Source organism: Ovis aries, chromosome 19 (genome assembly GCF_016772045.2).
Source record: "Ovis aries strain OAR_USU_Benz2616 breed Rambouillet chromosome 19, ARS-UI_Ramb_v3.0, whole genome shotgun sequence".
Taxonomy (NCBI): domain Eukaryota; kingdom Metazoa; phylum Chordata; class Mammalia; order Artiodactyla; family Bovidae; genus Ovis; species Ovis aries.
Genome location: NC_056072.1, coordinates 57,465,469 through 57,487,952, shown reverse-complemented (window position 1 = coordinate 57,487,952; position 22,484 = coordinate 57,465,469). Strand labels below are relative to the sequence as shown.

Sequence of the window (22,484 nt, the reverse complement as noted above, 5' to 3'; positions counted from 1 at the left end):
AAGCCAGAGAATCGTTGGTTATTGTGTCTGACTGGGCTCAGCCCGGTGGTTCTTGCCTGGGGTCTCTCGTGTCTTGCAGTCAGACCATGGCTGGGGCTGGGTCCTCTCAGAGGCTGACTGTGACAAACAGCATGAGAGTGGGGGTGCCCAGGGCATGGCCAGTGAGGGGGTGCTGCAGGGCTCCCGGGAAGGCCCCAGGCTCCTACAGCCCTGGGGGGCAGGGCCGCCTGAGGCCGGCCCTTCCGTGAGGCCCAGGCAGAGGGTGGGAAGTGGCTGCAGGTCTCGGCGTGTGTGAAGCCATCGGAGGGCTGGGAGCCCTGCCCCGCCAGCCCTGGATCCCCGCTTTCTTGTCTTCGCATCCTCTTCTCAGGGCCCAGCACAAAGGCGGCCCTTGGGAAATGCCTGTTGAATGAAGACCGAGGGCTGATTTTGTCCCAAGCCATCAGAGGCCGGGTCAGAGCAAGAAGAGGCTGGCATACAGGGTGTCTGCTGATCATCAGCCACCTCTGCACGCCTCCAGTGATGGGAGAGCCCTCTCTCCAGAGGCCACCTCTTTGCAGCCTGAACGTCAGGCCCCTCGGTCAGTTTCTAATCAGCTGCCGCTTGCCCAGCCTTCCGCTTGGCCCTAGGGATTTTGAGGTGGACAAGACCTGGGTCTGCACTACTGTTGCTCATCCATAGGGCCGGAAACTGGCGTAAAAGGGAGTGAAGTGCACTAAGCATTGGAGAAGCCGCCCGATCGATGGGTGAGTGGATGAACAAAGCGTGGTCTGCCCACACAGTGGAGTACTATTCAGCCTAAAAAGGAAGGGAGTTCTGACTCCTGCTGCAACATGGATGAACCGGGACGCTTCTTTCTTTGTGAAATGAGCCAGACACACCACAAATAACTGTGCGGTTGCACTTATGTGAGGCCCCTACAGCAGTCAGGTCCATAGAGACAGAGTCGGGTGGTGGTTGCCAAGGGCGGGGGTGGGGAGGCTTGTTTAACGGGGACAGGTTCAGCTTTGCAGGATGAAAAAGTTCAAGAGATCTGTTACCCAACAATGTGAACATCCGTCATGCTATATACATCATACTATTAAACTGTACACTGAACAGCTGTTAAGGTGATAAATCTTATGTTACTTTTCACAGTTTTAAAAGAGGGGAACGGAGATGCTCTGTGGGTACTTGCCACAGCAGGGAGGAAAGGGGCTGTTTTCCTCAGCTCGTGGGCTCCTGGGGGCGAGTGCTGGTTTGGTCTCAAAGGCCACCCCCCCCCCCGCGTCCCCGCTTTCCACTCCGATAGCACCAGGTCCCGTTCTCCCTCCGGCCACTGGATCGTCCCCTCCATGCCCCACCAACCGGTCCACATCAGTCCCGCAGCCCGCAGCCCGGGGTGAGCCTGCCTTCCCTCAGGAGGTCTCTGGGTTGCTCCGTGCTGCGGCTCCTTCCTCCCACACAGGCCCACCCAGGAGGGAGCCTCCCCAGGCCCCTCAGCACACAGCCAGCCAGGCTGAGCGGAGGCAGGGGAGGAGCAGCACGCTGCGGGCATGGCCCCAGCTGTCGTCTCTGACCCCCAGGACAGGGCCACCTACGCAGGGCCCAGTGAAGGCTCCTGGCCCGGTCCCAGAGCCGCAGCTGGGAGCCAGGGCCAGCCTGGAGACCACAGACATCCAGCAGATGGTGAGCCTCCGGCCCCGGCAGCCCTGTACTCAGCACGCCTCCGCGCCGGCCCGCCCTCTCCTCACCCCCTTGGCTTCTCTCTGACACACTGCGGCTCTGCGGCAGGGTTCAGGCAGTGGCATAAGGGGCTCAGTGTGCGAGGGGGCCCCCCACCGCAGGAGGGCTCAGCAGGCGGGCATGGTCACGAGAGCCCGGGGCCGGGGGGCAGCAGCTGGGTCAGAAGGACAGCTGGGAGGATGCAGGGTGATGTCCTGGGGAGGTGGCGCCTCGTGAGTCTGAGCTGCTGCCACCTGGGTGTTTGGCGGCTGCTCTTCCCACCGCCCTCATGAGGCTCGGGCAGGCCTCCTTGTGGTCACGGCAGGCTGTGCTGCTGGCAGGCCCTGCGATGGGTGCCCGTGGGCAGAGGCACGCTGGGCTGCAGAGAGGACCAGGGCAGGGTGGTGACACGACCCGGGGCAGGAAGGACACCCCCCAGGGTGGGGGTGATGGAGGCTGGGCCATCAGATTCCCAGACTGCAGGTGCGGCTGGCAGTCAGGGGCGGGGGTGGTCTGAGCAGGAGGGTAGCCCAGGCAGCTTTGAGGGGCAAGGCCAGAGGAAGTGGAGCCCTTGATAGGCCCCAGGCGCTAAGGCCTCCTCAAGGTGCGCTCCTGGCTGGGGGTTGTGGAGCGATCGGGGGGGGGCGCCTTCCCTTTGGGGTCACCCCCTCTCGTGTTGTGACTCCTCCACTGGGCACCCCTCACCCAGGGCCCTTCCTGCTCTGCCCGACTCCGCCTCTCCCCTTGGTGGCGCTCTGAGTTCCTAAGACATGGCGAGCCACAGCCCTTCCAGGGCACAGGGGCAGGCTGGGTGGGGGCAAGGGGACCCCGCCATGTGACTAGCAGAGGAGGTCTCAGGAGACGCACCCACTGGGCTCTGCTTTCCGGCCACCTCTGTCTGTGGTGGTTTAGTTGCTAAGCATGTCTGACTCTTTGCGACCCCGTGGGCTGTAGCCGCCATCTGTCCACGGGATTCTCCAGGCAAGAATACTGGAATGGGTTGCCATTCGCTTCTCCAAGGGGGTCTTCCTGACCCAGGGGTTGAACCTGGCTCTCCTGCATCACAGGCAGGTTCTTTACCGCCTGAGCCAGCAGGGAAGCCCTGCTGCCACCTGGATTCAGAGGGCGTGGGCCCAGGGAGGCAGGTTGGCCCACACTCAGGGCCGCAGACACAGATCCACCCGCCGCTGTTGTGGTTGTTGCCACCTGGGCCTGCCCACAGGGCCTGGCAGGGGGCGGTGGGGAGAGGACAGTGAAGCCGTGGCTCTGGCCCAGCCGCTGGGCGATGTTCCAGGAGGTGAGCCCCCTACAGAGGCCTGGCAGGCGAGGACCCCCTCCTGCAGCCCCTCCACTGGCGTAGGGAGCAGAGAAGGCAGACAGGTGCCAGGAGAGGTGGGGCCGGACAGTGCCCCGCACACGGCATCAGACAGCCACCTGCCCGCTACCATAGGGAGGGGACCCCGTGCTCCCAGGACCGTGTCAAGCAGGGAGTCAAGGGAACAAGAAGCTCTGAGAGGTGATGTGCTCTGCGATGACAGCGTGCTTCGTGAACTGCCATGTGCCCCGTAAGCCTGGGGGCACTGTGCAGACTGAGGTGAGGTCTGAAAGAGCGGGTCCTTTGCCAGCCATCGCCTGCCCCGCCAGCCACAGGGGCTGTGACGCTGACTCCAGAGCGTCCTGTAACTCCAGGTGCCAGGCATCGCCTGCCCCACCAGCCGCAGGGGCTGTGACGCTGACTCCAGAGCGTCCTGTAACTCCAGGTGCCAGGCATCGCCTGCCCCACCAGCCACAGGGGCTGTGACGCTGACTCCAGAGCGTCCTGTAACTCCAGATGCCCTCGACCCAGACTTGGAGATGGCCTTGAGCTGGGAGCTAGGAACGTGCTTCACAAACTGTAAGGTTCCAGGCACCCTGTGAAGCTCTCTGTCGACCACAAGACACTCGTAAATGCCAGAACCCCTTCTTAGCTGACCAGCTGTCTGTGAAGAGTGCGTTTCCAACAGGGAGCACAGTGCTGTAAGTGCCCATGAAATCCTCGCCAGGCTCTGTAAACTGTAGTGTTCCGTATAAACTGAAGCAGAGGCGTGTCAACTGGGAAGTGCCACCATCCACGAGGGGCCGCGCTTCCCGGCTGTGCCGCTTGACAGCATGCTTACACCGGTAGGAGGAGCGCCAGTGGACGGAGGGGCAGCTGGCGGCGGGCCGGGCCCAGCATGGGGAGCCTTTCCTCCTCAGCTGCACCGCAGGCTCGGTGCAAGGAGGGCGCCGTGAAGGGTGGGGCCCAGTGCCAGGGAGAAGCCCGCCCCCGCCAGGCCCTCCCCTGAAGCTGCCAGGAGGGAGGGCCCCCTCCGTTCACGCCATCCACGCCCTCAGCCCAGGGGAGCCCACCAGGGAGCCGCCTCCAGAGTCTGGGCTCTCTGAGGAGAGAGCACATCGTCCGTGATGGCTGCAGAGCCTTGAGGTGCACTGAGGGGTGAGCACTGTAGAGGCCTGAGCAGGTGCCACCCGGAGTCTCAGGAGGCCGGAGGCCAGACGGAGGCGTGGCCGCCGCGCTCCCTCCACGGCACCAGGGACGGGTCTGTTCACGCCCCACTCCCGCTCCTGGGGGCTCCCGGGCCGGGCAGCACGGCTGTCCTCACGAGGCGTCCCCCAGGCGTGTCTGCGTCCACACTCCCCGCTTTGTGAGGACCCCAGGTAGATGAGAGGTCACGCTGCTCTGGTGTGGCTCCGTCTCTACTCCTCATCTCCAAATGAAGTCACATTCTGGGGGTCCCAGCGGTTAGGACTTCAGCCTGAGGATCAGGGGGGACGCAGTCAGCCCTTAACCCGGTACATGGGGACCAACTTGTTGGGCCTCCGTGCCTCTCTCTGCTTGCCCTGTGGAGCCCCCTTGGCCTACTTCCAGTAGTCAGCGTTGGGTGTACCCGATGTGGCAGACACAGGGTTAAGGGCAGGTCCAGCTGTAAACAGAAGCCAGGGAAACTGAGCTCCAGGGAGTCTCGGGTCCCAGGGGGTCCTCCCTCCATCCACCTCGGGAGGAGAAGCTCCAGCGCCCTTTTCTCGGAACCGGAACCTTGACGGGTTGGCGAAGAGCCAGGGCGGCTGGCCTGGGCCCCCTCTCCCCACTGCTGTGCCTCCACTGAGTGCTCCCTCCCCTCCCTGCCTCCCCTGCAGCGTTATAGCCTCCATCCCGAGCCTGGAAGACCCCACCTCATCCAAGAAAGCGGTCTCGGGGGACGTCCAAGGAAGCCTCTCCTCGTTGGCCTTGGGGGACAAGTTGGAGGAGCCCTCCACCGAAGCCGAGAGGAAGTAGGTGGCCACCCCGGCCCAGGGCTCAGGGACCCTCCTGTGGTCTGCAGAATGGGTGTGGCTCATGGAAGGTCTCCCGGCTCCACCACAGGCCGCAGAGGCCTCGTGAGCCCAAGTGGCCTTGGGCAGGTCATTGCCCCCCCGGGCATGGGTCCTCCAGGAATCCGGGACGTCTGGCCTTTTTTATCAGCATAATGTCCAGCTGGCCCTGGAGGCGGCTCCCTGGTGCTGCTGGCAGTGCTCTGGGTGGTGGAGATGGAGGCCTTTGGTAGACTTCGGCGAAGCCCCACGGCCCAGGCCCATTGCTCTGAGACTGCCTGCTGCCTCCTGGCAAGAAACATCCTAGGCCTTCAAGATCCAGCGCGCTGGCCATAGTAACGGTGAAGCAAATCGTGTTCTGCGTGAAAACCTCTTATTTCTCATGAAGACAGAAAAGCCAAACTGAGCACCAGGAAGGTCACAGGTGTCACCAGGACCCCCGACCGGAGCAACACCCAGGGGCCTCAGCTGTGAGGCGGTGGGGCCCGCCCCCCGGCTCAGGCCAGGGAGGTCCAGGTGCCGGCAGACCAGCCCTCTCCACCCGTCACCCAGCGCCTGCTTCTCTCTGCTTTGGTTTCTAGACTGATCCAGGCTGATTTGGATCTGCGTGCTCTCAACAAAGCCTGGAAGAGCAATAAGAAGACAGCCACCTGGAAGAAGCAGGCCTCCAAGAAGTGATGCCACCCCTGTGGGCACCCGGAGCGTGGCCCAGATGCAGCCCCGCCCACGCCCCTCCTGGGCGCCCCTGCCCCCGCCCTGCCTCTCCAGCCTCCCACCCCTTCTCTGAACTCAGCCTAATAAACGAGCGTGCCGCCAGCATCCGGGTGCGGCCGTGGGACGCGCTGGCTCCTACGAAGCCGGAGGCCCTGACAGCCCTTTCCAGGCCAAGGCCTTAGAGATACGGCGCTTCCCACCCAGCACGTCCTCTGTGGCCAGTGCAGTCAGCCCAGAAGCCTCCCAGGGAAGCAGAGGTCTCCAAGGGGCTGAGCCGATGACACGCGAACCCTGGGGAGCTCTCAGGTGGGACTAAGCTTCGCTTAGTGTGGGGCCAAGTGGCCTTTGCTGGGTAGGGAAGGGCCCAGGTTCTGGCCCAGGTGGAAAACAGGGTGAGAGGAAGAAGGAGCAGAGAGAGAGAGAGAGAAAGCCAGGCGGGTGGGAGAAGAGACAGAGGAAGGGAGAGTAGGGCGGGGGTGTGTGTGGAGAAACAAGGGAGGAGGCGGGCTGAGGGGCGGGGATGGGGAGGAGAGGAGCCTGGGGGGAGGTGACAGGGCAGGGACGGGGTGCACCCTGGGGCCTCTGGTGGCGCAGGGACAGCCAGAGCCCCGTGACCTCCACGTGCGGGCGTCCCAGGAGCCCAGCCCCGGTACCCTTTTATGGATTGGATGCTCCTCCCCTGAGCTCAGAGATGGCAGCCCCCTCGGTGGTTCCGATTCCTTCTTGGTGGTCCCTGAGTGGGGCCGATGTCACATCAGCTGTGGGTCCACTTGTCACAGGCTCTCAAGAGCCACTCCCCAGCAGGGCGAGGACTCCAGAGGCTCTGCCTTGCTCTGCAAGCCCAGAAGAGACCTCAGGCCCTGGTCCGGGACGAGCTCCACATGTAGCTCCTTACGCCCCCTCTGTGAATAGATGGTGTTTACGTTCGATTCTTTGACGTTTAATTTTTATCCTTTGTATCATTCAAAGGCCTTTTTGAATTATACGTTTGTTCCCCTAAGAATGGATTTGAAATTATGTTCTGTGTTCTGTGTTCTGCCTGCATCCTCTGACTTTAAGGGCCTGGTCGTTGTCAGGGGTCCCTGGCGTCTTGCTGCTCCCCCCTCCTCCCCTCCTGAGCACAAGAACGCAGGAGGACCCGAAGGCACAGGGAGGCACCGTCAGCCCCTGTCCTGGTGCAGAGGGCCCTCCAGCCTCTCGGGCAGGACTCCGGGGGAGGGTTAGTGGAGAGGTCAGCTCGCCACTAACTTCACTGCAGATGCGCCCTCGGGGCCGGCACGCTCAGCTGTGCGCTTCAGGGCTGCGTGCACAGGAAACACACACCCGTCTGTAAAGGGTGGCCCCGGGCCCCACGCAGGGTGCTGGCCACACTGAAATCGGGCCAAAAGTGAGCTGGCGTGAGCAGGGGTGTCTTCCACTGATGGAATGTAACTTGCCTCTGGTAACTCTACTAGGAAGAGGTGTGGAGACAGGAATTGAATACAGAAAGTTAGAACCTTCTTTGAATTTAACCTGTTAATAAGGTTAATAAGGGGATTACCCAGACATTCAAAGAATTGTCCAGTGCTACCCAATCCAGCTGTCTCCTAGGGAGGAGGCAGGAAAGGGGAAGCCCCCTTTCTCCACAGAAACAGCAGGGTTGGGGGCTACGGCGTCATGCCCACAGCAGTGCCGTCCACAAATCAGGCGTGGTGGGAAGGTGTGAGACTATCTGAGGAAGTCGTAGCTCTCGTGTGACTAGAATAGAAGGTATTTTCTTCAGGCTTCCTCAGAGAGTCCAGCTGAATGTGAGCTCATAATCCAAACTCTAAAAATGCCAGCCAAAGTGAGTGACAAGAAATACCAGACACCAAAACACCCAAGGCTCGACGCTGGAAGTGTCAGCAACATAAAGTGAATACGTGTCAACGTTTAAATAAACAGAAGGATCTGAAAATGTACGCAAGGACCAAGGTATTATGAAACAGAAAGAGATGGGGGCTTCCAGCACCGGTGGTCCAGTGGTTAAGAACCCACCTTGCAGTGCAAGGGGTACCGGTTGGATCCCTGCTCTGAGGAGATCCCGCGTGGCTCGGAGCAGCTCAGCCACGTGGAGCAGCTCAGCCTGTGCACAGCTGCCGCGGCAGAGCCCGATCTGCTCAAGAGAAGCCACCCCAAAGAGAAGCCTGCGCACTGCAGCAAAGAATAGCCCCTGCTCGCCACAACTGAAGAAAGCCCGTGTGCAGCAGCAAAGACCCACCACAGCTGAAAGATAAAAACAGATAAGTCTTTTCTTAAAAAGTAAAAGGAAAAAAAGAGATGGACTGATTGTTGCCTCCAGACACATTGGAGTAACTGATACTGGCGAGGGCCTTCTGGCACAACCGACCAGGACAAGAGGAAGTCACTTCCACAGTGTCTCCCCCCCCCCCCCCCCCCCCCCCCCTCGCCATCCCGGCTTTCTGCCAAAGATGCTTTCTGGATCACGGTCCAGGGAAGGAGAATTCAGGCACAGTGCACCAGTATTGCCAAACTGAGGAGAGAGATGAGAATTTGGGCAGACAGGAGGGACTGAAATTTGGGTGCAGACTTATCAAAGGGAGCTAGCTATGCAGAGAGGGCTCTAGGAGTCTGCAGAGAGGTTTCCTTGAATCTCTACAGAAAGCTAAACTGCACATGCTGAGGGCCTGGCTTCATGAAGCCAGGTAACTCCAGGATGGGGAACACATGTCCACCCACGGCTGATTCATGTCACTGTATGGCAAAAACCACTACAATATTGTAAAATAATTAGCCTCCAATTAAATAAATTAAAAAACAACAACAACAAAAAGAACTCCAGGGCACTGTGAACAGACCACTGAGAGATACTCAAGTTCTAACCAATCAGAAGACCTGGAGACCCCAGAAAAGCCAGGCAGTCGGGATGGGAATAAACTAAGAAACAACCCTTGTTGAAACTATAGGGAAAGAAAAAATAGATAAGTGGTTGGAAGGGGATAACATTAGAAGACAGGAGGGCATTTCGGAAGGGGGCAGTGATGGGATTACTTCGTGTCTTGATGATGGCAGAGGTTCCCTGATAGTATGCCTTTGACAGAACTCATGGAAGTGTATGCCTGAAGCGGTGATTTTTTTTTTTACTGTGTATAAATTGCACCTTAATTTTAGAGATATAAGAAAACAAGCCTTGAAAGGATCAAGGTTCACGTGGAGGAATGTCAAAAACATTATGCCAAACCCAAAAAGCCACATATAGTATGGATCCACACATTAAATATACACAGTAGACAAATCGCTGGAGACAGCAGATTAGTGGTTGCCAGGGACTAGGGGATGTAGCATGAAGGCTGCCTGCGTGAAAAGTATGGGCTGCTTCTGGGGGGTGATGGGCATGTTCTGGAATTAGTGCAGTGCTTGCCTAACATTCGATACACTGAAAGCCACTGGACTGTATACTTTAAAGTGGTAAAAATTGCGAGTTTTACTTCAATTTTATTAAAAACAGGAACAATTAAAGACAAATAAATAGAAATATATAATTTGTGTAGTAGAAGACTCAGTATTTTTTAAAATTTAATTTTATTGAAGTATAGTTGATTTACAATATTAATTTCCTGTGTACAGTACAGTGATTCATTATTTTTACGGATTATACTCCATTAAAAATTATTAAAAGATAATGCCTATAATTCCCTGTGCTATACAATATATCCTTATTCCTTCCCTACTTTACATGTGGTAGTTTGTATCTCCTGCTCTCCTTCCTGTCCTTTGCCCTCCCCTCTCCCTCCCCTTTGGTAAACTGCCAGCGTGTTTCCTGGGTGAGGCTGTCCCCCCCACCACCCACATGCATCCCTTCCTGTTTTCCAGATTTCACATATAAATGATACACAGTATTTATCACTCTCTGACTTATTTCACTAAGCATAATATTCTCTAGGTCCATCTGCATTGTTGCCAGTGGCAGGATTCTGTTCCTTTTCATGGCTGGGTAATACTCCTGTGTGTGCGTGTGTGCGCGCATGTGTGTGTGTGTGTGCGGCATCTGTGTCCATTCATGAGCCCTTGGGTGGCTCCCGTGTCTTGACTGTTGCAAACAGTGCTGCTGTGAACGTTGGGGTGCATGTCTCTCTTCAAATTAGTGTTTTCATTTTTTCCAGATATAGACCCAGGAGTGGAATTGCTGAATCATATGGGATTTCTTTTTTTAGTGTTTTAAAGAACCTCATACCAGAGAAGGCAATGGCACCCCACTCCAGTGCTCTTGCCTGGAGAATCCCATGGATGGGGCAGCCTGGTAGACTGTAGTCCATGGGGTCGCGAACAGCCGGACACTGCGGAGCGACTTCACTCTCACTTTTCACTTTCATGCACTGGAGAAGGAAATGGCAACCCACCCCAGTGTTCTTGCCTGGAGAATCCCAGGGACGGGGGAGCCTGGTGGGCTGCCGTCTATGGGGTCGCACAGAGTTGGACACGACTGAAGCGACTTAGCAGCAGCAGCAGTGTACTGTTTTACATAGTGACTGCCCAAATTCACAGTCCCACCAACAGTGCACTAAGGTTCCCTTTTTCCATATCCTCTCCAGCATGTGTTGCTTGTAGACTCCTTGATGTTAGCTCTTCTGACAGGTGTGAGGTGATATCACATTGTGGCTTTGACCTGCATGTCTCTGTTAGCATATTGAGAATCTTTTTATGTGCTTGGTATCTATATTCTTTGGGAAAAGGCCCATTCAAATCTTCCCATTTAAAAAATTATTGTATCGTATCTCATATTGTGTTCTAAGAGCTGTTTGTGTATTTCGGATATTTACTCCTTGTTGGTCACGTAACTTCTCCCATTCCGTAGGCTGTCTTTTGTTCTGTCAGCGGTTCCCTTTGCAGCGCAAAAGCTTCTAAGTGTAGTTAGGTCCACTTGTTATATTTGTTCTTATTTCTTTTGCCTTAGGAAATGGACCCCAAAAATATTGCTGTAGTTTCTGTCAGAGTATTTTGCTTATGTTCTCTTCTAGGAGTTTTATGGTTTCAGTCTTCCATTCAGGACTTTAATCCATTTTGAATTTATTTCTGTATATTGTTTGAGAAACGTGCTCATCCTATTATTTTACATGGAGCTGCCCAGCACCACTTTTTGAAGAGACTGTCTTTTCCCCCCTTATATGTTCTCGCCTCCTTTGTTGTGGAAGAACTGACCGTGGGCACATTGCTTTATTTCTAGGCTGGCTGTTCTGTATCCCTGGTCTACTTGTCTGTTTTTGCGCCAGTGCCATGCCGTTTTGACCACTGTAGCTTTGTAGTCTGGGAGTGGATACCTCCAGCTTTGTTCTTTTTCATCGAGATTGCTTTGGCAATTCAGGGTCTTCTGTGGTTCCACATGAATTTTAGGATTATTTGTTCTAGTTCTGTGAGAAATGTCATGAGTATTCTAATGAGATTGCATTAAATCTGTAGATGGCTTTCGGTGGTCTGTCCATTTTAATATTAATTCTTCCAATCCAAGAGCACAGGATATCTTTTCATTTCTTTGTATCATCTTCAGTTTTTTATAGTTTTCAGAGTATAGATCTTTCACCTCCTTGTTTAAGTTCATTCCTAGGTATTTTATTCTTTTTCATGTGATTTTAAATGAACTTACTTTTTTTACTTTCTTTTTCTGAAAAACAAAAAGAAGAGAAAAAATATCTTTATCTGATAACTCATTATTCAGTTCAGTTCAGTCGCTCAGTCATGTCCAACTCTTTGCGACCCCATGAATCGCAGTGCGCCAGGCCTCCCTGTCCATCACCAACTCCTGGAATTCACTCACACTTACGTCTGTCAAGTCGGTGATGCCATCCAGCCATCTCATCCTCTGTTGTCCCCTTCTCCTCCTGCTCCTAATCCCTCGCAGCATCAGAGTCTTTTCCAATGAGTTAACGCTTCACATGACATGGCCAAAGTACTAGAGTTTCAGCTTTAGCATCATTCCTTCCAAAGAACACCCAGGACTGATCCCCTTTAAAATGGACTGGTTGGATCTCCTTGCAGTCCAAGGGACTCTCAAGAGTCTTCTCCAACACCACTGTTCAAAAACATTAATTCTTCGGTGCTCAGCCTTCTTCACAGTCCAACTCTCACATCCATACAAGACTACTGGAAAAACCATAGCCTTGACTAGACGGACCTTTGTGGACAAAGTAATGTCTCTGCTTTTTAATATGCTGTCTAGGTTGGTCATGACTTTCCTTCCAAGGAGTAAGTGTCTTTTAATTTCATGGCTGCAATCACCATCTGCAGTGATTTTGGAGCCCCCCAAAATAAAGTCTGACACTGTTTCCACTGTTTCCCCATCTATTTCCCATGAAGTGATGGGACCAGATGCCACGATCTTCGTTTTCTGAATGTCGAGCTTTAAGCCAACTTTTTCACTCTCCTCTTTCACTTTCATCAAGAGGCTTTTTAGTTCCTCTTCACTTTCTGCCATAAGGGTGGTGTCATCTGCATATCTGAGGTTATTGATATTTCTCCTGGCAATCTTGATTCCAGCTGTGCTTCTTCCAGTCCAGCGTTTCTCATGATGTACTCTGCATAGAAGTTAAATAAGCAGGGTGACAATATACAGCCTTGACATACTCCTTTTCCTATTTGGAACCAGTCTGTTGTTCCATGTCCTGTTCTAACTGTTGCTTCCTGACCTGCATACAGATTTCTCAAGAGGCAGGTCAGGTGGTCTGGCATTCCCATCTGTTTCAGAATTTTCCACAGTTTATTGTGATCCACACAGTCAAAGGCTTTGGCATAGTCAATAAAGCAGAAATAGATGTTTTTCTGGAACTCTCTTGCTTTTTCCATGATCCACCGGATGTTGGCAATTTGATCTCTAGTTCCTCTGCCTTTTCTAAAACCAGCCTGAACATCTGGAAGTTCACGGTTCACGTATTGCTGAAGCCTGGCTTGGAGAATTTTGAGCATCACTTTACTAGCGTGTGAGATGAGTGCAATTGTGCGGTAGTTTGAGCATTCTTTGGCATTGCCTTTCTTTGGGATTGGAATGAAAACTGACCTTTTCCAGTCCTGTGGCCACTGCTGAGTTTTCTAAATTTTCTGGCATATTGAGTGCAGCACTTTCACAGCATCATCTTTTAGGACTTGAAATAGCTCAACTGGAAATCCATCACCTCCACTAGCTTTGTTCGTAGTGATGCTTTCTAAGGCCCACTTGACTTCACATTCCAGGATGTCTGGCTCTAGGTGACTGATCACACCATCGTGGTTATCTTGGTCGTGAAGATCTTTTTTGCACAGTTCTGTGTATTCTTGCCACCTCTTCTTAATATCTTCTGGTTCTGTTAGGTCCATACCATTTCTGTCCTTTATCGAGCCCATCTTTGCATGAAATGTTCCCTTGGTATCTCTGATTTTCTTGAAGACATCTTTAGTCTTTCCCATTCTGTTGTTTTCCTCTATTTCTTTACAGTGATCGCTGAGAAAGTCTTATCTCTTCTTGCTATTCTGGAATGGGTGAATTTAACTCAAATGACCATTATATCTACTACTGTGGGTAGGAATCCCTTGGAAGAAATGGAGTAGCCATCATGGTCAACAAAAGAGTCTGAAATGCAGTACCTGGATCCAGTCTCAAAAACGACGGAATGATCTCTGTTCGTTTCCAAGGCAAACCATTCAATACAGTAATCCAAGTCTATGCCCCAACCAGTAACGCTGAAGAAGCTGAAGTTCAATGGTTCTATGAAGACCAACAAGACCTTTTAGAACTAACGCCCCAAAAAGATGTCCTTTTCATTATAGGTGACTGGAATGCAAAAGTAGGAAGTCAAGAGATACCTGGAGTAACAGGCAAAATTGGCATCTGAATACGGAATGAAGCAGGGCAAAGGCTAATAGAGTTTTGCCAAGACAACGCACTGGTCATAGCAAACACCCTCTTCCAACAACACAAGAGAAGACTCTACACATGGACATTACCAGATGGTCAACATTGAAATCAGATTGATTATATTCTTTGCAGCCAAAGATGGAGAAGCTCTATACAGTCAGCAAAAACAAGACCGGGAGCTGACTGTGGCTCAGATCATGAACTCCTTATTGCCAAATTCAAACTTAAATTGAAGAAAGTAGGGAAAACTGCTAGACCATTCAGGTATGACCTAAATCAAACCCCTTATGATTATACAGTGGAAGTGAGAAATAGATTTAAGGGCCTAGATCTGATAGATAGAGTGCCTGATGAACTATGGAATGAGGTTCGTGACATTGTACAGGAGACAGGGATCAAGACCATCCCCATGGAAACAAAATGCAAAAAAGCAAAAATGGCTGTCTGGGGAGGCCTTACAAATAGCTGTGAAAAGCAGAGAAGCGAAAAGCAAAGGAACTCAATATTAGAATATATTTAAAAAAATCAACAGATTTATGTATGTTGATCTTGTATCCCACAGCTTCACTGAATTCACTTGTCAGATTGCTGTGGCTAGGACTTCCAATGCTGTGTTAAATAGAAGTGGTGAGAGTGGGCATCCTTGTCTTTTTCCTGAATTTACAGAAAAGGCTTTCAGCTTTTTACCATTGCCTGGCATGCTACGATTCATGGGGTTGCAAAGAGTCGGACACGACTGAGCAACTGAACTGAACTGAACTGAGATGTTAGCATGTTGTTGCTGCTGTTCAGTCATTCAGTTGTGTCTGACTCTTTGCGACCCCATGGACTACAAAACACCAGGCTTCCCTGCCCTTCACTATCTCCCAGAGTTTGCTCAAACTCATGTCCATTGAGTTGATGATGCCATCTCAACCTTTACTGCCCACTTCTCCTCCTGGCCTCAGTCTTTCCCAGGATCAGGGTCTTTTCCAGTGACTTGGCTCTTTGCATCAGGTGGCCAAAGTATTGGAGCTTCAGCTTCAGCATCAGTGCTTCCAGTGAACTTCCAGGGTCGATTTCCTTTAGGATGGACTGGTTGGATCTCCTTGCTGTCCAGGGGACTCTCGGGTCTTCTCCAGCACCACAGCTCGAAAGTATCCATTCTTCAGCGCTCAGCCTTGTTATGCTCCAACTCTCATGTCCGTGAACGACCACTAGAAAAACCGCAGGTTTGACTAGATGGACCTTAGTCGGCAAAGTGATGTCTCTGCTTTTTAATACTCTGTCTAGGTTGGTCATAGCTTTTCTTCCAAGGAGCACATGTCTTTTAATTTCATGTCTGTAGTCACCATCTGCAGTGATTTTGGAGCCCAGGAAAATAAAATCTGTCACTGTTTCCACTTTTACCCCACCTGTTCATCATGAAGTGATGGGACTGGATGCCATGAGCTTAATTTTTTGAATGTTGAAATTTTTTTTTTTTTACTTTACAATACTGTATTGGTTTTGCCATACATCAACATGAATCCGCCACGGGTGTACGTGAGTTCCCAATCCTGAACCCCCCTCGCACCTCCCTCCCTATACCATCTCTCTGGGTCATCCCAGTGCACCAGCCCCAAGCATCCTGTTTCCTGCATTGAACCTAGACTGGCGATTAAGCCAGCTTTTTCACTGTCCTCTTTCACCCTCATCAGGAGGCTCTTTGGTTCCTCTTCAGTTTCTGCCTTTTGGGTGGTGCGTGTCATCTGCATATCTAAAGTTGTTGATGTTTCTCCCAGGAATCTTGATTCCAGCTTGGGAGTCATCCAGCCCAGCGTTTTGCGTGGTGCACTCTGCATGGAGTTAAATAAGCTAGGTGACAGGATATTGCCTTGATGCACACCTTGATGCACACTATTTTGTCCAGCCGCTTGTTCCATGTCCAGTTCTAACTGCTGCTCTGTGAAGTTAGGAGCAAGCTGAGTATACTACTGTCAAAACCTCCGTGTGCTCGGTGCTCAGCCCTCAGTCGTGTCCGACTCTTTGTGACCTCGTGGACTGCAGCCCACCAGGGTCCTCTGTCCCTGGGATTTCTCAGGCAAGCATACTGGAGTGGGTGCCGTTTCTTGCTCTTGGCGAAGCTCCTCTCCCTGGGCCTGGCTTTCCTCGGTGTGTGCATGCAGAGAGACATCGCTGGTCTCCTCTCTTATGGGCCCCTGTCTCCTGATGGGGCTCTGCCCCCACGACCCCATCTGAAACCGGTGTGATGTGCTGTGCTAAGGTGCTCAGTCGTGTCCGACTCTCTGCCACCCCGTGGACTATCGCCCACCAGGCTCCTCTGTCCACAGGATTCTCCAGGCAAGCAGACTGGAGTGGGGTGCCGTTCCCTTCTCCAGGGGGATCTTCCTGACCCAGGGATCGAACCTGCATCTCTTATGTCTCCTGCATTGGCAGGCGGGTTCTTTTCCACTCGGGCACCCTGGGAAGCCCCATCTAAACCTGGTTGCCTCTAAAAGGCCCACCTCCAAATACCACCACATTGTAGGTTAGGGCTCCATTATATAAACTTTGAGGAGAGGCACAAACGTCCATAGCAAAGAGTTACACGGGCGTGAAAGGAAATCATGAAATGATCACTGTTTGCAGGTGGTCGCTCATCTGCGTAGAACAGCCAACCAAGAATCGATAGACAACAGACCCAGCATGGCTTCACCGAGGTGCAGTGAGGAGCAGTGGGCCAGGCTGCCCGCGCAGCAATGCAGGTCCTAAAGCGCAGCCAGAGTGGATGAGAACCGGCTCGAGACGCACAGCACAGCAGCATTAATGCCGGGAGTGCAGAGAGGCGGGAGACAGAGTGGGGAGCTCGCCTGAGAGAGGCTGTGGTTGGGTGGGAAGAGTCCTCTGAGGTCCTGACATCCCTTCCTGGGAACCCAAAAGTGTCCCCCCTCCAGAAAACAAAACCCTGCGCTCTTCCCATCCGCCTTTGGACTGTGGGCAAGCGATTTTATCTCTGGGCCTCCACCTTGCCCTCTGTAAAGTGGGGACGATCCCGGTTGCAGCCTTCCAGGGCTGTGGGTGGATTCCATGTGATAATGCGGAGGAAAGGCTCAGCGCGTGCTCAGTGCTCAGTGCGCGTGGCTGAGAGTAACTGTTTACTAATAAATAAGTAATTGAAGAGCCCCCCCCACCCCCACCCCAGTGCCAAGCTCCGCTGCAGGGCCTGCCTGCCGGCTGCCTCCCAGCCTCCAGCTCCATCAAGGGTTAATGAGCTTGGCTGGCTGCTGGAAGCAGGACTGAAGCTCCCGCCCAGTATTGCTCCCTATCTGTGAGCATCTCCTCCCAGCATCGCTCCCTATCTGTGAGCATCTCCTCCCGCCCCCAGCTCAGCCTGCGGAAATGAAAGCCCCTCTAGACTCTGCAGGCTGCATCACAATGACTTGCCCCACTGGGGAGAGGGGGGTGGACTCTCCACTGTTTCCTCAGTTCTGGGGCTTCAGGGACAGGGGAGCTGCCCGGAGCTGTCAGCTCACATGTGGGAGAGAAATGGGGTCTTTCCGTTCCTGGCCCTGTGGGGCTGGAGGAAAGTGAAATAGGATGAGGGGAGCAGGGAGCGAGTGCTGGTAGGCTGGGGAGGACCCAGTGGGCACGGGCCCCTGCCCTCAGAGTCTCAGCGAGCAGCACATCCTGCTGGGGACCTGCAGGTGACGACCCACGAATGAGCTGCGAAATCCATTTACGGGGCTGTGATCCGCATTTTTAAAAAGAGAGCTGGGATAGGAAACAGGGTCCATAGTGGCTAGTGAAGCCACAAGCTTTATCTCAGTCACCTCGAGTGTAGGGGTCAGAAGCCCAGGCCCAGCCCGGGCCTGTGACCGCGAACGTGTCGCGCCACCTTCCTGCCTCGGTTTCCCTGTCTGTCCCACGCCTCCGTCGTCGGGAGAAATGCAGGAGGAGCTCTGGAGCGCTCAGGTGCCCTGCAGCCACCACGGCTGTGGGCTCTTTGTCCTCACTGGGTAAAACCTTTCTTCCCTGGGAGATGAGTCACAAAAAGTTGAAAGCCACTGGGTTTGAGGACTGGGGACAGGACCCGTCTACAATGAGAATTTGGAGTGCAGGCTTGAGCAGGGTGGCTGCTCATAGCAAAGAGCAGAAACGGTTTCTTGGGGGAAAAGGACAAGCCAGAGTTCCCAGAGGCAGGCCCGTGTGTGCAGAGCGCTCCACAGCCCGATCAGAAGCCCCCACCGTTTGGTCTTCGAATTAATGAACGCTTGTTTCAGACTCTGCACTAGGAGGGGTCCTCATGTGCCCCCGTTCAGGCGTGACATTAGAGCCAGAAGGAAGGGACTCTGTTTCTAATTTTTTTTTTTTAAAGATAAGCTTTATTTTTTAGAGCAGTTTTAGGTTCACAGCAAAACTGAGCAGAAAGCACAGACAGTTCCCATTTACTCCCGACTCCCTCCCAGTCCCGACCACACACATAGGCACAGCCTTCCTCCCCATCAACGTTGCACCCCCAACCCCACGACCCCCACACCCCAGAATGGTGTACTTGTTACAACTAGTGAACCTACACTGCCACAGCTGTATCACACAAGCCAGTAGTTTACGTTAGGGTTCACTCTCAGTGATGTACCTTCTGTGGGTTTGGACGAAGATGTGACGATGCTGAATCCACCATTATAGTATCACGGAGTAGTTTCACAGAGCACCCTCTGTGCTCCTTGCCCTCGAGCCTCACATCCGGGGTTTTTTCCTTTCCAGAATGTCATGTAGTTGGAATCATACAGTTTGTAACATTTTCGGATTGGCTGCTTTCACTTAATCATACGCATTTAGGGTTTGTCCCTGTCTTTTCGTAGCTTGGTAGCTCATTTCTTTCTGTTGTTGTCACTGAGTCCTGTCCGACTCTGTGACCCCATGGACTGCAGCACGCCAGGCTTCCCTGTCCATCACCTTCTCCCGGAGTTGACTCAAACCGATTGAGTCCATTGAGTCGGTGATGCCATCCAACCATCTCACCCTCTGTCGTCCCCTTCTCCTCCCGCCTTCAGTCTTTCCCAGCATCAGGGTCTTTTCGAGTGAGTCACCTCTTCCTATCAGGTGGCCAAAGTATTGAAGCTTCAACTTCAGTATCAGTCCTTCCAACAAATATTCAGGATTGATTTCCTTCAGGATGGACTGGTTGGATCTCCTTGCAGTCCAAGGGACTCTCCAGAGTCTTCTCCAACAGCACAGTTCAAGAGCATCAGTTCTTCAGCACTTCATCTTAGCACAGAATAATATGTCATCTGGATGGGCCACAGTTTATTCATTCATGCACTGAAGGACATCTTAGTTGCTTCCAAGCTTGGGCAGCTGTGAGCAATAAAGCTGCTGAAATATCCACGTGCAGATTTTCATTTATGTTTTGAAAACAGTTTTTCAACTCATTTGTGTAAACACCGAGGAAGGCGATTGCTAAGTCACACGGTAAAAGTATGTTCAGTTCTGTAGGAAACCACCACCTGTCTTACAAAGTGGCGAAGCACTTTGCACTCCCACCAGCAAGGAGCTGGTTGCTCCTGTCGCTCTGCGTTGGGGGTGTCAGCGCCCCGATTTGGGCTGTTGTAACAGGGCGCAGTATTCTCTCGTCGTTGTTTTAACTTGCGCTTTCATCATGGCGTATGAGCTTGGGCACCTCTTCATATGCTTACTCGCCATCTGTGTACCTTTTTTGGTGCGGTGTCGATTTAGAAGTGTCGCCTCTATTTTTCCCCTGCTTTTGCCATTCTATCTACTTTTGACCGCTGGGTGTCTGTTGCTGTCCTCGGGTTTTCTCTAGTTGGGGCGAGCGGGGGCTACACTCTGGTTGTGGGGCGGGGGCCGCCCGTGGCGGTGGCTCCTCCCGTCGCAGAGCACAGATTCTGCCTTGCAGGCTCCAGTAGTTGCAGCAGGGGGCTCCGTGGTGGTGGCTTGCAGGCTCTGGGGCGTGGGCTCGGAGGATGTGGGGCATGGACTCAGCTGCTCTGTGGCAGCTGGGATCTTTCCAGACCAGGGATCAAGCCCACGTGTCCTCCATTGCAAGACGGACTTCTAACCACTGGACCACCAGGAAAGCCCCCTTTGCCTATTATTCAGTCAGGTTGTTGATTTGCTGTTGCGTGTTAAGAGCTGTCGGCGTGTTCTGAATAACTCTTTTTTAGGTGTCTTTTGCAAATATTTTTTCCCAGTGTCCCTTTTCATTGCCTTGACACTGTCTTTTGCAGAGTGAACGTTTTTAATTTGAGTGAAACCTAGCCTATCAGTTCTTTCTTTCAGGCATGGTGCCTTTTGTGTTGTATCTAGAAAGATATCACCGTACCCAGGGTCTTTCCGGTTTTCCGCTCTGTTACCTTCTAGGAGTTTTATAGTTGGCAGTTTATCTTCCGGTCGGTCACCCATGGCGAGTTAATTCCTTTTTTAATGTTTGTTTTTGTGTATTTATTTATTTGGCTGCACTGGGTCTTACTGGTGGCACTTGGGATCTTTAGTTTGCGTTGTGATGTGTGTGTGAAATCTGGTTCCGTGACCAGGAATCGCACCCAGGCCCCCTGCACTGGGAGCTCAAGCCTCAGCCACGGGACCATCAGGGAAGTGCCCATTTTGAGTTAATTCCTGTAGAAGGGTGTGAGGTCTGCGTCTAGTTGTGTTTTTTGCGTGTAGATGTCCAGTTGTCCCAGCACCGTTTGTTGAAGAGATTGTCTTTCCCCCATTGTGTTGCTTCGTTCTTTTGTCAAGGGTCAGTTGATTATATCTTTGTGGGTCTGTTCCGGGCTCTCCTTTCTGTTGCACCCATCTGTCTGTTCTTTTGCCAGTACCTTCCTGTCTTGATCTGAGTAGCTTTAGAGTAACTAAGTGTTGACCTCAGGTAGTATCTCTGACTTCACTTTTCTAGCCTCTCCATTTTTTAGAAGTGGAAATTGAAACACCGAAAAGTTAAATAACTTGGCCAAAGTTGCACAGTAAACAGCAGAGCCAGGATTTGGACTCAAACCTTTTGAATACAAAGTTTGTGCTTAGGACAGAGATCCAGTTCAGTTGCTCAGTCGTGTCCGACTCTTTGCGACCCCATGAATCACAGCACGCCAGGCCTGCCTGTCCATCACCAACTCCCGGAGTTCACCCAAACTCATGTCCATCGAGTCAGTGATGCTATCCAACCGTCTCATCCTCTGTCGTCCCTTTCTCCTCCTGCCCCCAATCCTGCCCAGCATCAGAGTCTTTTCCAATGAGTCAACTCTTTGCATGAGATTAAAATGCTGGAAATGGGAAAAGAGACTCAGAGGGGAAAGAGGAAAAAAAAAAAAAAAAAGAGGGAAGGAGAGGAGAATGTCAGAAGAATAAGAAGCAACAATTTCCCCCAGAAATCCTAATGTGAGTCCCTCCTCGTCCAGTGCTGGGAAGAACAGTCTGGGGGCGAGGAGGAGTCTGGGAGAGTGTGCATGTGTTTTGAAGATGAAGCCAACAGGGTTTTCTAACAGGCTGGGTTTGGCTGCAGAGAGGAGAAGGGGATTCGGTGTGACTCCAGTGTTCTGGAAGGATGGAGGTGCCGTTCCAGTGGAGAGGCTGCCTGGGGGCGAGGGTGAGGGACCGTGCCCTGTAGCCGCCCAGGGGAATAGGCTGGTGCCACCTCTCCGAGGTCCAGTGGCGTGCGTCACCTCTGCAGGTGAAGAGGGAGCAAGGGGACCTCTCCACTCAGGAGGAGCTTTCAGGAGACGTGCGGCACTGGAGCTGCAGGCTGTAAAGGAGGTTCTGAGAGCTGGGGTGTGCTCAGATCCTGGGGTCTCCCAGCCTGAGGTCCGGGACCCTTCCCCTAAGCTGGCCTGCTGGTCACGTGGGGTGGGAGTTCAGGAGGGGACTCCCTGAGGAAGACTGGAGTCCTCACCTCGCTAGTGCTTTCACGGACGCTTCTCAGCTGTGTCACCAGCTGTAAGCAGTTTATTTTGGGCCAAAGCACAGAGGGAGAAAGCAACTCCTTCCTTCCCGTTCCCGCCCTCCCATTACAACAGTCTCCAGTGGGCGGCCCCATCTTCAACACTTCTGTCACACTTCTCTCCCTTCTTAACCAAGGGACTTTGGCCTGAAGCTCACGGTCTTTGCAAGCAACAGTGTTTGGCTAGAATTTAACAGGGTCACTCTACATTCCGTGTCCGCAGTCTGCAGTGGCCTCGTATGAATGGCAAATCAAACAGTGATCAAAGTTTCTCTCCATCCCATCTAAGTTGGAAGTGTGAGTGGGTCTACTAAATAGAGATTTGATAAATAAATGTGGCGAACATCTTGGCGGTGATGCGTCGCTCTCCACCTGTTGCGGCAGCTCCCTTAGTTGGCACGTGTGTAGGGTGGCTGAGAGGTTTGTCACTGAGAGTGTCTGGGGCACCCGCTGAGTCTGCCTCCGTCTGGGACACTTGTGCCCTTCTCATTCCCTGGCCATTTCCTCTAGGAAGTGGGATCCAGCCTTTCCTCCCGGCCCTCCAATCTCGGCGGGCTCTTCTCCGTCCGAGAACCTTGGGTTGGTGTCCTGTGGTCCCCAGTCCACTGGGGGGCGTCTCCACGAGGCCCAACCTGCCCACGCCTGCACTGACCTCGTGCCGGCCACCCTGATCCTGCGTTAGGGCTCGGGAGCCAGGGCTTCCTGCGTCGCAGCGCTGTCTGTTTGCCCTCTGCCCCTCAGGAGCCCCGGGACACAGGCCAACCCTGAGAGGTGACGGGGCTGCGAGGTGGCCAGACAGGCGATCCACGGTGGCACAGTGATCGCAGTGCCAGGCTGGGCTCCCAGGCCCCAAGAAAGGGCCACATGGGAGAGGGGGCAGGAGGAAGCAGGGATTCACGGGGCGGAGGGCTCGGGACGGGGCCTCTTGCCAGCCCTGTGGCT

At 53.1% G+C, this 22,484-nt stretch overlaps 1 protein-coding gene across 1 annotated transcript in view; it reads left to right on the top strand.

The window, feature by feature from the left end:
* The window catches only part of C19H3orf20 (chromosome 19 C3orf20 homolog), a 61,795-nt gene extending 52,370 nt beyond the window's left edge, over nt 1-9,425 (top strand). The window contains exons 14-15 of the mRNA XM_042236434.2: nt 4,879-5,013; nt 5,634-9,425. Of these exons, the coding sequence (XP_042092368.1) occupies nt 4,879-5,013; nt 5,634-5,730 (232 nt within the window). The 3' untranslated portion in view covers nt 5,731-9,425. The remainder of the gene's footprint in view (nt 1-4,878; nt 5,014-5,633) is intronic.
* Nucleotides 9,426-22,484: the final 13,059 nt, after the last annotated feature.